Genomic DNA, 11705 nt, shown 5'->3' with positions numbered 1-11705 from the left:
GAAATGCTCTTCTATAAGAAAATTAGGGAGTTGACAGAAATGTAAAGCTAAAAGATTTGCAAGATTGCTTTTGGTTGGCCAAATGTTTTGAGGTCTTGGGGTTGTTTTTGGAGGTCCTGGTGTTCACAGTTAGTTATTCAGTAGGACGTCTGGCAGCAGCTGCACATGGAAAAGCAGCTTCGCCCTCAGAAAGCTACCGGTCTTAGCTTTTTTTGTTTCCTTTCCAGTCCTTTCTTACTCCTGTTTTAGCAAATGCAACACCAGAATCACGTCCTTTCCTGGGACGAAAATCTGTGAGTTCATCAGCCAAGATGGAGCTTCAGTTTTGGTCTGATTTGGTTTCTCTCTTGGAAAAGCTGAATGGTCGGATGCTCTTGGTATTTCTCCTCTTGTTTCTTTTGATTATTGACCTTGTGAAAAAGAGACGACCCAGGAATTTTCCTCCGGGGCCGCAGCTCTTTCCTCTCGTAGGAACCTTTGTGGATTTCAAGCAGCCCCTCCATCTTGCTCTGCAGAAGGTAAGAGCTCCATGGACATTTCTCCTACTAACAATATCTTACCTCTTCCATGACTTTTGTCACCAAACTGGGAAGAAGCAAGGGCAGCCTCTGAAGAACTGCCTATATAATAACCATGTATGACAGATGACCCTTCTTGATTTTATCTCTCACTGTCACCTCCTCTTCCATGAGAGCAGGAAGGTTAAATGGAAAAAAAAACCATAATGGAGGAAGACCTACATGTTCCTCCTCTTTCTTCCCATCTTCTTCTCCATGACCATTTTCTTCTGGAGCCCAGGAAGGACTGAGCCAAGCTGGGGGACAGACAGCAAGTGCTGTGTGAGAAATGAACTGTTGGGACTGTGAGGATCACCTCCAGAAATTTTCTTTGCTCAGAGGGTAACAATTTGCCCCATTACATCTGAAAGAAACATTTAAGACCCTGAATTAACCAGCCCTGTGGCTTCTTCTGTGTTGCAGAAAGAGGCAGTGATTGCTCTTGAAAGGTTTCCAGAGCTCTGACTCCCATCAAAGCCAACAAAAGAGAGATATTTTATACATGCTGAGTATGTCTCTCTGAAAAGGTGGGAGAAGTTCTGACTTGCTGGCTGCAAATATCCTTTCTGGTGACTATTTATCTCTTGCTTTTACTTAGCAGGCTGACATCAGCTTATCTACCCTGGGTTTTCACATGCTACTAGCACAGATGTCCCCTGAGGGTACCCTTGGGGAAGGCTGAAGCAGCAAGCTCAGAATATTTTGTCAATACACACAATTATTATTAAGAACATTAATCCCATTCATTTGCACACACACAGTCACTGAAACACCCATTTGGTCTCAGGATGGTTTCATGAGTCACCGCAGCAGTTCAGGGTGACTGTGTGTGCCTTTCCATGTAGACTCACACTCAGAAGAGGATGAGCTCCTTGGCAGAGAGAGGATGCGACTGTCCTTTGCTCTCATACATCAGCAAGGAGGCACTAAGGCCAGCAGAGTTCATGCAAGGAAAATGGCTATAATTTGGACATAAATGCATTCAGGCTTAAAATCAGAAGTACATTTCTATCCATAAGCAGCTGGAGCTCCCCTCTAAGTGGGAGAGCTGGAGAAGCCACACTACTTTAAACACAAAGCTGATGAAAGAGATAATTTGTTTTACTTTGCCCTCAGCAGGAAGAGCCTGAGTGTGGTGACCCAGGTGGTGCTTCAACTTTTTGTACTCTTTCTGTGAAGAAATGCCCATCAGTTACAAAGCAAGTCATGTCCTTCTTACAAGTCAAATTGATGCAAACACCTGGTAAAACCCAGGTCACACCTGCTAACAAATATAAGCAAACCATCTCTCCCACACTACAGCTCTCCAGCTCTTTTTAGGCCTTCTCCAGCCTTCATGGAATAGTTTAGATTGAATGGGACGTGCAGGCTTGGCTTTGGGTTTTTCTTAAGTCCCCTTGCCTCAAGAAGGATTGAATTTGAAGTTAGATCCCCTTGTTTTCAAGGTCTTGTCCAGATGAGTTTTGAAAATCCCCACCTTGTTGATCTCAGAGGGCAATGATCTCTCTTTCAGCTCACTGGTCAGTATGGGAACATCTTCAGTGTGCAGTTTGGAAGTCTGACTTTTGTGGTTGTCAACGGATACCAGATGGTGAGAGAAGCTCTTGTCCACCAGGCTGAAATATTTGCTGATCGACCAAATATTCCACTCCTCCAAGAAATATTCAAAGGCTTTGGTAAGCACAACTATCAAGATCTGGGGACAAATCTTATATCTATTTGGAATGATAACAATTAGAGTGAAAGGAACAGGCTGAATTCAACACTTGTGAACTGCACTGGGGAAGGCAAGAATTGAATTCAGACTAAAAACCTCCCAGGAGTATGTTTTAATCTCTCTGAGATTTAGGGATGAGGATGGGATCAAAGCCAGGTCTTGATGAAAGAGGAGAAATAAATTCGAGCTGCCCAGCAAACGATATATTTGAAGAATTTTCCCCTTGGTTTTAATTTCTCCTTTACTTTTTCTCCCTCAGTTGCATACAGCTCCAGAGATGGGATGTGGTGCTCCTGCCTGCAGCTCTGCCAGCAGCGTGATAGTGCTCATAGTATTTTGGCTTACACCTTTTTTTCCCACGCAAAGTGACAAAGTAGCAGATTAAAGCAAATCCATAAAGCTAAAGATCTTTAGCATAAACCAATTACTCTTGAATTTTAATTCCCAGGCAAAGCCATAGTTTTTCCATATCTATGGGCTTTGTTTGCTTTGGTTTGGGGTTTTTGTTCACGATGAATGGCTGTTTCGGAATCCTAATGCTCACACGTGACCCAGAGAGAGGTTTGTTCACTTGTTTTTTCCACCTACAGGGCTCATATCTTCAAATGGTCACATATGGAGGCAACAGAGAAAGTTTGTTTTAGCAACACTGAAGAGCCTTGCCGTAAATTTTGAGGAAAAAGTGCAAGAGGAGAGCCGGTACCTCGTGGAGACGATCGAGGAGGAGAAAGGTGGGGGGGTAATGTACAGCAACGTGCTCAGAGCTTTCAGCTAAATGAACAATGAGAAGTAAAACCCTTACCCCAGCACAGTTCCTAACATGCAAAACATTTCTTCAATAGCTCAAATCTCTATCTTACACTTCCAGACTGTGCCTTTTAGCACTTATTTTAGACCTCGGGCCTCCTATTTCAGTTCTTCCTTATTAATATCAAGCAAATATATAGTAGGTGGTTATTAAAACACGCATGTTTATAGGGCTAAGAAGGTGTCTCCTGTATTCTGCGAAGGAATAAATGCAGCTCTCCTGCTATCAAGCACTACCACTCAGAGGCTTAGTTAACCTCTGCTTGTCCTTGGTTTTGCAAAGTATTTTAAAACTTGTTTAGTCAGGCTTTCCTTTTGTGTCACACAAAGATGAAGTGTGTGTTTTGCTCTTTTATGGTCCAGCTTTTAAAAACTGCCAGAGGGATATTAGTAAGAATAATTTGTATGTTGGTACATGGGTGATGTTGCACTTCAGCTTTAAATAGAAGCAGATGGGGTTGAGCTAATTCTATGGAGCTATATATAGTAAACAAGAAAGATCTAAATAGGAATTGTGAAATTATATACTAAACTTGCTCCATTTTAATTGCTGTTGCACTGAACAGGCCAAATACTCCATGTTGCCAATTGATTATAGTCCTTTATATTCCTAATCAATAAACTAATTAAGCTGCTGGTTTGGGCCTTTCTTCCCATTAGCAATGACAAATAGTGATCATGTCCATCACTCTGATATCTGAGCACCAGCCCGGTTTAATTACTTTCTTGAAGAGTGGAGATCAGCAGTCCTGTGCAGAGTGCCTTGCATTTCAAAGTGATGCTCCCCAGTGTAGAGACAGAAGCTCAGGGCTGGGCTGGGTTTGTTACTGAGATTAGTCTCTCATGTCACAGCAAGGAGCTCTCCATGCTGCTGAAATGTGTCCTGGGAGATGGTGGTGTCTGCTCAACAGCCCTCCCAGGGAGTGCAGATGTGATGAGTGTCACACCACACTTTATTCTTGTAAATGTGCATCATGTCTATGGGCCATATGAGCTGTTGCTGGAGTTTACAGTGGGCACAGAGACTTGCAACACTCTTCCCTCTCTCCCTCATGTCACTGGATTTCTTTGTGGTGGACAAATAAAGGCCAGTGCAATGGTATTTTTGCAGTGTGGTTAGTCCTGAGCTCCCTGCCCTGGGCTAAGCTTTGAGGGACCAAATGTGTTGCAGCATACAAACTCAACAGCCATAGCATGGCACGCTTCTGGTTGTTTTCTCTGGTTTCAACCCCTGCTTCTGGTTGTTTTCTCTGGTGTCTCAAATCCTGCTTGGGCAGCTCTGTGCCAATGTCAGTGTCTGCCAGCAGCCTGGGCTGGAGACAGGAGGGGATGTCCTTAGGGAAAGGATATCATGGCCCACAAGGCCTAACCTCCAATGAGATGGTGGAAGTGATGGGGTTGGTGGGTACCTCAAGACCCAGCTGAAGCCTTTATCATCACCATGGGTGAGAAGTAGGTGAGGTCTCACCCCAACTTTACAGCTGTGGTAGAGTTGTGGTTTTGACTGAGACTTTAAAGAAAAAAAAAGAAGCTGTTATTGGAATCAGAGAGCCATTTAGATAGGAAAAGGCCCTGAAGATCATTCAGCCACCTAGCACTGCTGTGTTCACCACTAAATCAAGGCCCCAAGTGCCACATCCACAAGCCTTTTAAACACTTTCATGAATGGTGACTCCATCAGTGCCCTGGACAGCATATTTCTATGTCTGACCACCCTTTCAGTGAGGAAATTTTCCCCAATATCCAACCTAAATCTCCCTGGCCATTTCCTCCTATCCTGTCGTGTGCTACCTGGAAGAAGAACCCAACCCCCACCTGGCTACAATTTCTTTCATTTTATTTCCTCCAGGACAACCATTTGACCCTCACTACAAAATTAATGGTGCTGTTTCAAACATCATCTGTTCCATAACTTTTGGGAACCGCTTTGACTACCATGACAACCGTTTCCAGGAATTACTGCACTTGCTGGCTGAAACACTGCTACTCATCGGAAGTTTCTGGGGCCAGGTAAAGAGAGTTGGATGTTTTTCCAGCTTCAGCTGCATGTAAGAGCTCAGAAACTAAGCTCTTAGGAGTTTCTAAGGCACTGATATAATCTCCTTTTCCCTGTAGAAAAAGTCACATTATAAGAAAAATTTCCAAAAGTATTGTTCTACATTAGACTGGAAACATACACAAATTTATCAGGAAAGCAAGGAAGTAAGTTAAAATAATTTGGGCATATGGGGAAAAAAAATACTACAGGATTGTAAAACCAATCTTATGTGTTACATAGCCAAAGAACAACGTAAATGTAGTTCCTGCATGGCCACATACCATGGGTCAGGTCTGATCTCTGTCCCCTCCATGAGGGCACTAAAGAGCTGATCTGCACCCACCTCATCTGTGGCCACCTCACATCTGGTGCAATCAGAGAATTTTATCAGCAGAAAACATCTGGGCCATTCTTATCTTGTTTGTACTTGTTTACATAGTAGATTTGCACAAATTGGACCTTTGTAGCAAAACTGATGTTTCTTCCTGGCAGCAAGTGGAGTTAATAAATTGTCCTATAATCTCCTATGATACCAGCTCTTTTCGAACTCAGGAAATGCTCTTCTGCTCTGTTTGATTTCTCACCAGTTGTATAACGCTTTTCCTTTGGTCATGAGCTGGCTGCCAGGACCCTTCAAGAAAATCTTCAGGCACTGGGAGAAACTTCGATATTTTGTGAAAGGTGTGATCGCAAAGCACAAGGAGCATTTGGACCAGTCCGAGGCAGGAGATTATATTGACTGTTACCTGAGGGAAATAGAAAAGGTAGGAGGGAAATGCCTAAAGCCACTGAAAGGTTAACCTATAGAATGAGTAGAGAAGACTCAAGTCTGTTTTGTCAGGGGCGCTTATGCCTCACGCTCCTCATGCCTTCTCCTCCCTACCTCTGCCACGTCAAACTCTAGAAACAGCAGGAGCCCGATCGCTTTGAAAACACACAGATTTTTTTTTTCCCATTTGAAAGTATTTACACTTTGTCTTCTTCCCTTTTTCACTCTGTTACATGGCGTAGGAGGACTCTCAGGGAACATGTTCAGGTTTACACGAGAGCTCTCAGGCCTGTGTTTGCTATTGGGAAACTTGACATTTAAAAACACTACCTTCATTCAAGAGTTGCTCTACAGCATCCAGACTGTCTTTCAAAACAGTCCATAGGGCTTAAAATTCAGTGAAAATAAGAGCTAGAAATTTCCAAGTCCAGGACTGGTAGATAATAATAAAGGAGCAGCAGGATTTAGGTTACATACCAGTGGTTCTGGATCGGTTTTTTGAAAGCATCATCCCCTCCTTAATAAGAGTTTTCATTGCCATGTTTTTCTCCTAAGTTTAAGGGTGACACCAGCTCATATTTCCATGAGGAAAATCTGTTGTGCTCCACCTTGGACCTGTTCTTAACTGGGACTGAGACAACGGCGACCGCCATCCGCTGGGCTGTGCTCTACATGGCCACGTACCCCCATATCCAGGGTAGGGCCACGGACGGGTCCTTTGCTTAGCCCAAAACTAGATAAGTGAAACTCAGGGAACAGAGTTATCCCAGCTCTGCCATGTGTTGGATATGCCTGTGCTCCAGGTATCTAATTGGGAATTTTTTGAAGGAGTGATTGAGGGAGCTGGGAGGGTTTAGCCTGGAAAAAAGGAGGCTTGGGGGGCTCAGGGGAGACTTTCTCATACTCTACAACTCCCTGAAAGGAGGTTGTAACCAGGTGGGGGTCGGTCTCTTCTCCCAAGGAATAGGTGATTGGAGAAGAGGAAACAGCCTCAAGTTGTGCCAGGGGAAGTTTAGATTAGATATTAGAGAAAATTTCTTCACTGAAAGGGTTGTCAAGCCCTGAAAGAGGCTGGAAGAGGGAAGTGATGGAATCACCACCCCTGGAAATCTTCCTAAAGGAGTATGGATATGGTGCTTGGGGACACAGTTTAGTGGTGGCCTGGCAGTGTTGAGTTAATGGTTTGACTCGATGGTCTTAAGGGGTTTTTCCTACCTTAAAAATCCTATGATTCTATAAAGACAGGTTTTTTGTTTTTTGGCTGTCCACAGAGAAAGTACAGCTGGAAATCGACACGGTGCTTGGCCAGTCCCGCCAGCCCACGATGGCCGACAAGGACAATATGCCCTACACCAGCGCGGTGCTGAGCGAGGTCCTGAGAATGGGCAACGTGGTGCCACTGGGGGTGCCCAGGATGGCCACCAGCGACACCACCCTGGCCGGCTTCCACCTGCCCAAAGTGCGTGCAGTCCACCAGCCTCCATCCTACCAGAGCAGGGTCTTCACAGCCCAAATTCCAAATCTCACCTGGAAGGGAAGCAACCAGCAGGATCTTGCAGAGATATCACTGTTATATAGAAAATACAAGCCCTCCTGACAGAGGGCGTGGGGCTGTTAAGGGTCTCAGTTCCTTACAGAGGAGAATTGTAAGATCCTTATGGTGTTGGTCATAATTTCCAGTTTTAAAAGATTTATCCCTTAAAATTTTGTAATTTTATATTCCACACATTATGGGAATAGAGGGCCAAGAAACACAGGAAATCAAATAGTTTGGGTTTGTTACTTCCATAGAGTATTAAAAATCATCTATTAAAACCAGAACTTGATTAAAGCCATGTAGTGGGTATTGTTGCACGCACACTGTGCTGCAATTATGAAAGCAAATATTAGATTTAGATACAACTAGCCTCTTCAATCTATATGGCTGGTTGCATCAAGGAAAATTAGAAATAAAAAATCTGGGTGTTTTCCTCCACATTGATTAGAATATTTCTCTTGCTGATGGAGGATGTGGAGATAAACCAGATCAAATCTGGGGTATTTTTAAGGCTCAATAAAACAAAATGATTGAAAAGTATTTGATTTAATTGCTTCAAATTCCTATGGGATTGCAGTGTTACCAATTTAAAGTTGGTTTATAGTAACATCACCTGTTACAGCAGCTCAAGGTGTGGATCAACACCGTGATGATACCTAAAGACACACAGAAGTGAACAATCCTGTAAGTTTTCATCCTCATTTAATTACATAGCTTAGGGGAAAAAAAACAAACCACATTTTGCCCTTAAGAAAATGTAGTTTACGCTGTGTGTGGAACAGAGCTAATAATAACGCGGTCTGACAACACTTTGGCTCTTCTCTGCCACGTAATCACCCGCTTTCCCCACCTCTCGCAGGGCACCACTCTGATGACCAGCCTGACTTCGATAATGTTCGACAAAAACGTGTGGGAGACTCCAGACACCTTTAATCCTGAACATTTCCTGGAAAACGGCCAGTACAGGAGGCGGGAGGCTTTTCTGCCCTTCTCTGCAGGTAGGATGATGGATGGGGAGGTGGCTTTCCCTTCTGCAATGCTTTTTTTTCCCCCAAGACACAGCTTATAGAGTAGGGGGCACTGCTCCTGTCCAGCTTCCAGCCCATCCCCACAGTGAAAATCCCAGTCACTGTTAATACTGACTGCTCGGAGCAAGAGGGAAATCAATTTTGTTATTGCAGGATAAAGAAAATAAGCCTTTTCCCCTCTTGCACAAGTTGCATAACTGGGTTTTTTTCACCGTTTCCCCTCTCTGTCTATCTGAGCAGCCGCAGTTTGCTCAGCAGTAAACTTCTGGGTAAGGTTTGAGCAGATTGTGTGGGTGAACATTGCCACCTAACCTTTCCAGGAAGAAAAGCCGCAGCAGCCTGTGCGAGGCGGCGCAGGCGAGAGAGAGGAGACTCAGAGGTGGCTGGAGCTCACTCGGGAGTCTTTTGGATTATTTTTTGCTCCTTTTCAGGCAAGAGGGCTTGTCCCGGGGAGCAGCTTGCCAGGACTGAGCTCTTCATCTTCTTCGTAGCCCTCCTACAGAAGTTCACCTTCCGGGCGCCGGCAGACACAGCACTGACCTTCGCCTTCACACTCAGCCTCACACGCTGCCCCAAGCCCTTCCAGATCTGTGCGTTGCCTCGTGACTGAGGCCAGTGTGGGGCTGCCCCATGACTGCCTTCTGCAGCCCTCCACAAACTGGAGAGTGTCCCTTCACCAATCTGCCCCACAGATTTTGGGCTGCAATGATGGGCCGTAGAGGTCTAGCACCCATCAACATGTGGGTTGCAGGGAAAGGGCAGAAGGGCCACATCCTGAACAATGCAACAAAGACAACCCTTGTGGTTCTTCCCTTCATTCCTCCTCCCCTCTACCAGTTTGAAAAAATGCATGAATGTAAAAGCCTTATTACCTCATTTCCATCGTTAGCAACTCACAGGAAGGTGTATGCCACCCGTGAAAACATGGTTTTGTGTTGACTTCTCCGTAAGGGGATATGCCCATCACCCAGAGACCATTTAGCAACCACTAAATCCCAAAGCTGCAGAACCCCATATAGCCAAGGGCTGTGTTTTCTGAAGTGTCCCTTGGCAGGGAGAGCAGTTGGCCTTGGACATGATATACAAGCCCTGAGCTTATGCCTGAGCACAAATTTGTACTTCAAGGTGACCATTGACAACCATGAGCCTCGGGTGGGATTGGGGTTGGGCTCAGTGTGGTGGGCACTTCCTGCACCACCACACTGATGCCTTGTGATGGAAATAGCAGAATGGTTTTGTTTAGAAGGGACCTTAAAGCTCATCTTGTTCCACCCCCCCTGCTGTGGGCAGGGACACCTTCCATTAGGCCAGGGTTGCTCCAAGCCCCAAGTCCAAGTCCAACCTGGCCTTGAACACTTGAAGGGATTAGAAATATCTAAGCAGAGATCTCTGCAGCAGCATGCATTTTTTGGATCTCATAGATAATACAGAAATTTTCGTTAGGAAGCAAAAGGGGAGAAGAACCTTATACCAAAATTCCAACCAAAGTGGGATGGCACAAGGAGCTGTGCAACCAGCAGGCCTGGAATGATTATAAAAATACAGTATTGGGATATTGTAATGGAAATGCAATAGGTTTCTGCTAATAAAATAAAAAACAGAAAAGCTGCAATAAAATAATCCCTCTGTTGCTTGGGAGCACTTTATCCAAAGCCCAAGAGAAGGAGAAGCAACAGAGAGTGTTGGAAGGGTCGTGCCTGTGGCAGCTCACCGCTGGCTGTCAGGAAGGAAGTGGCTTTGTGGTGAGAAGTCTCGAGTTCAACAACTTCCCTTCTCTTTGTGGCAAAGATTTGTGTCCATGATGGCCATGATGGGCATAGACACAGCGTGGGGCTGAGGAAGTGGGTTGGGACGTGGCCCCCTCAGTGACAGACACACTGCTCCTGCCCATACCAGCTCCCTTTGGATAAGAGTTCATTAAACATGCAACTTGTAAAGAGCTTTTTCATTTGCGTGACCAAATATTTATGCTCAGAAATGCTGCCTCCTGGGTGCTTCTGTCTGCAGTGTAGTCACAGCAAAGATTCTTCTTTTTTCTCTTTTTTTGGCTTCTCACCTTTCATAGAAGACTTTTCAATGGGCACCCACGTAGGACACAGAATAGTTAACAGGAAAGGAGGATTACATTGAGTTCCATTTCCACTGGTTCCCTCTACATCCCTGACAATCCACATCCTCCTACATCCACTTTGCTGCAGTACAAAGCAATCACTGTGCAGTGGCAGATTTATGCCACACGGGAGAGTCCTCTGCACATCACATCCCTGCCGTGCCAGGCGCACAGGGATTCTGTCACTGAGCTGTCCTTCCAACTCATCACTTGAATCCTATTGCATTTTTAATTAATTTTTAACAGTCACAGGCTCCCAAGTTCTGTTTTTGTCTTTCTCAAAGAGAAAACATAAAAGATCTGAGAAGTTTTTTTCGCCTAGGAACTTTTCAAAGCCACTCAGGACCAGGCACTTGTTTCTCTTCATTTTTTCATTCATTCTGCTGTAAGTCTGACCTCTGACATGTGGCTACAACTTGTATTATTTGCAGTGGATTACAAATAAATGTTGCTCTCTTCTCTCTTGCATTTCAAACTTGTGTTCCCCAATTACTTTAGGGTTTCCTCCCCTACTCATGGAGAGAATAAATTATTCAAAATATCTTCTATTTCTTCTTTTTTTTTTTAATAAGTTGAGGGAAAAATCCAAAATGAAATGCAAAGTTCCCCTAGCATACAGGTAGAATTCATTTATTTTTTGAGTGGAGGATCTCACATAACTAAATAGAAAATGTGCATCTCCATAGGCTCCTGCCTAAATGTGCTTAAAGGCGAGATGTTAAAAGACAAATTCTCCTCAAAATAAGGTTTCCCATTTTCAATTCCACAATATAACAGGGATTTAACTGTTCAAGCTTCCCAAGTGTGAGGGCTATGGTAAACACATGAATGGCATCAACCCAGTGGCTCTGCTGCACCTCTGTGCCTTCTCATGGGCACTGGACAACCCCAATGGCCACAACTGATGGCCACATGTACATCAAAAGTTCACGTGTTGCACGTGCACGAACACCTCCCGGCCTCAGAACCGATCCAAGGGGGAAAAGTCAGCACAGCCTGTTGCCAGCTACCCCGAAAGGGCCCCCGCCGGCAGAGCTGGGCATCTGCTTTGGCTTCTCAGCCCCTGCCCCAGCTTTGTGGGGCTTTGGGAACGGCTCCACCACGGGCTACACACCCAAAAGGACAAGGGAGGTCTGGGAAGG

General features: G+C 44.8%; 1 protein-coding gene across 1 annotated transcript; it reads left to right on the top strand.

Moving 5' to 3' along the window:
- The first annotated feature begins 311 nt into the window (after window positions 1-311).
- On the top strand, window positions 312-9146 carry LOC108492699 (cytochrome P450 2J2). Its single transcript, XM_017805297.1, has 9 exons — window positions 312-518; window positions 2071-2233; window positions 2865-3005; window positions 4931-5091; window positions 5707-5883; window positions 6444-6585; window positions 7160-7347; window positions 8285-8423; window positions 8885-9146. The coding sequence occupies exons 1-9, from the start codon at window positions 312-314 to the stop codon at window positions 9061-9063; spliced, it is 1497 nt and encodes a 498-aa protein (XP_017660786.1). The 3' UTR covers window positions 9064-9146.
- Window positions 9147-11705: the final 2559 nt, after the last annotated feature.

Source organism: Lepidothrix coronata, unplaced genomic scaffold, assembly GCF_001604755.1.
Source record: "Lepidothrix coronata isolate B3197 unplaced genomic scaffold, Lepidothrix_coronata-1.0 Scaffold12, whole genome shotgun sequence".
Lineage (NCBI taxonomy): Eukaryota > Metazoa > Chordata > Aves > Passeriformes > Pipridae > Lepidothrix > Lepidothrix coronata.
This window is presented reverse-complemented; position numbering and strand designations above follow the sequence as displayed.

What these genes read in the sequence shown, in the direction of transcription:
- LOC108492699 (XM_017805297.1), top strand. Translation starts at nt 312, where the DNA reads ATGGAGCTTCAGTTTTGGTCTGATTTGGTTTCTCTCTTGGAAAAGCTG. An exon ending in GACGATCGAGGAGGAGAAAG is followed by an intron (nt 3,006 to 4,930) that starts GTGGGGGGGTAA and finishes TATTTCCTCCAG; the next exon opens with GACAACCATTTGACCCTCAC. An exon ending in CACGTACCCCCATATCCAGG is followed by an intron (nt 6,586 to 7,159) that starts GTAGGGCCACGG and finishes GGCTGTCCACAG; the next exon opens with AGAAAGTACAGCTGGAAATC.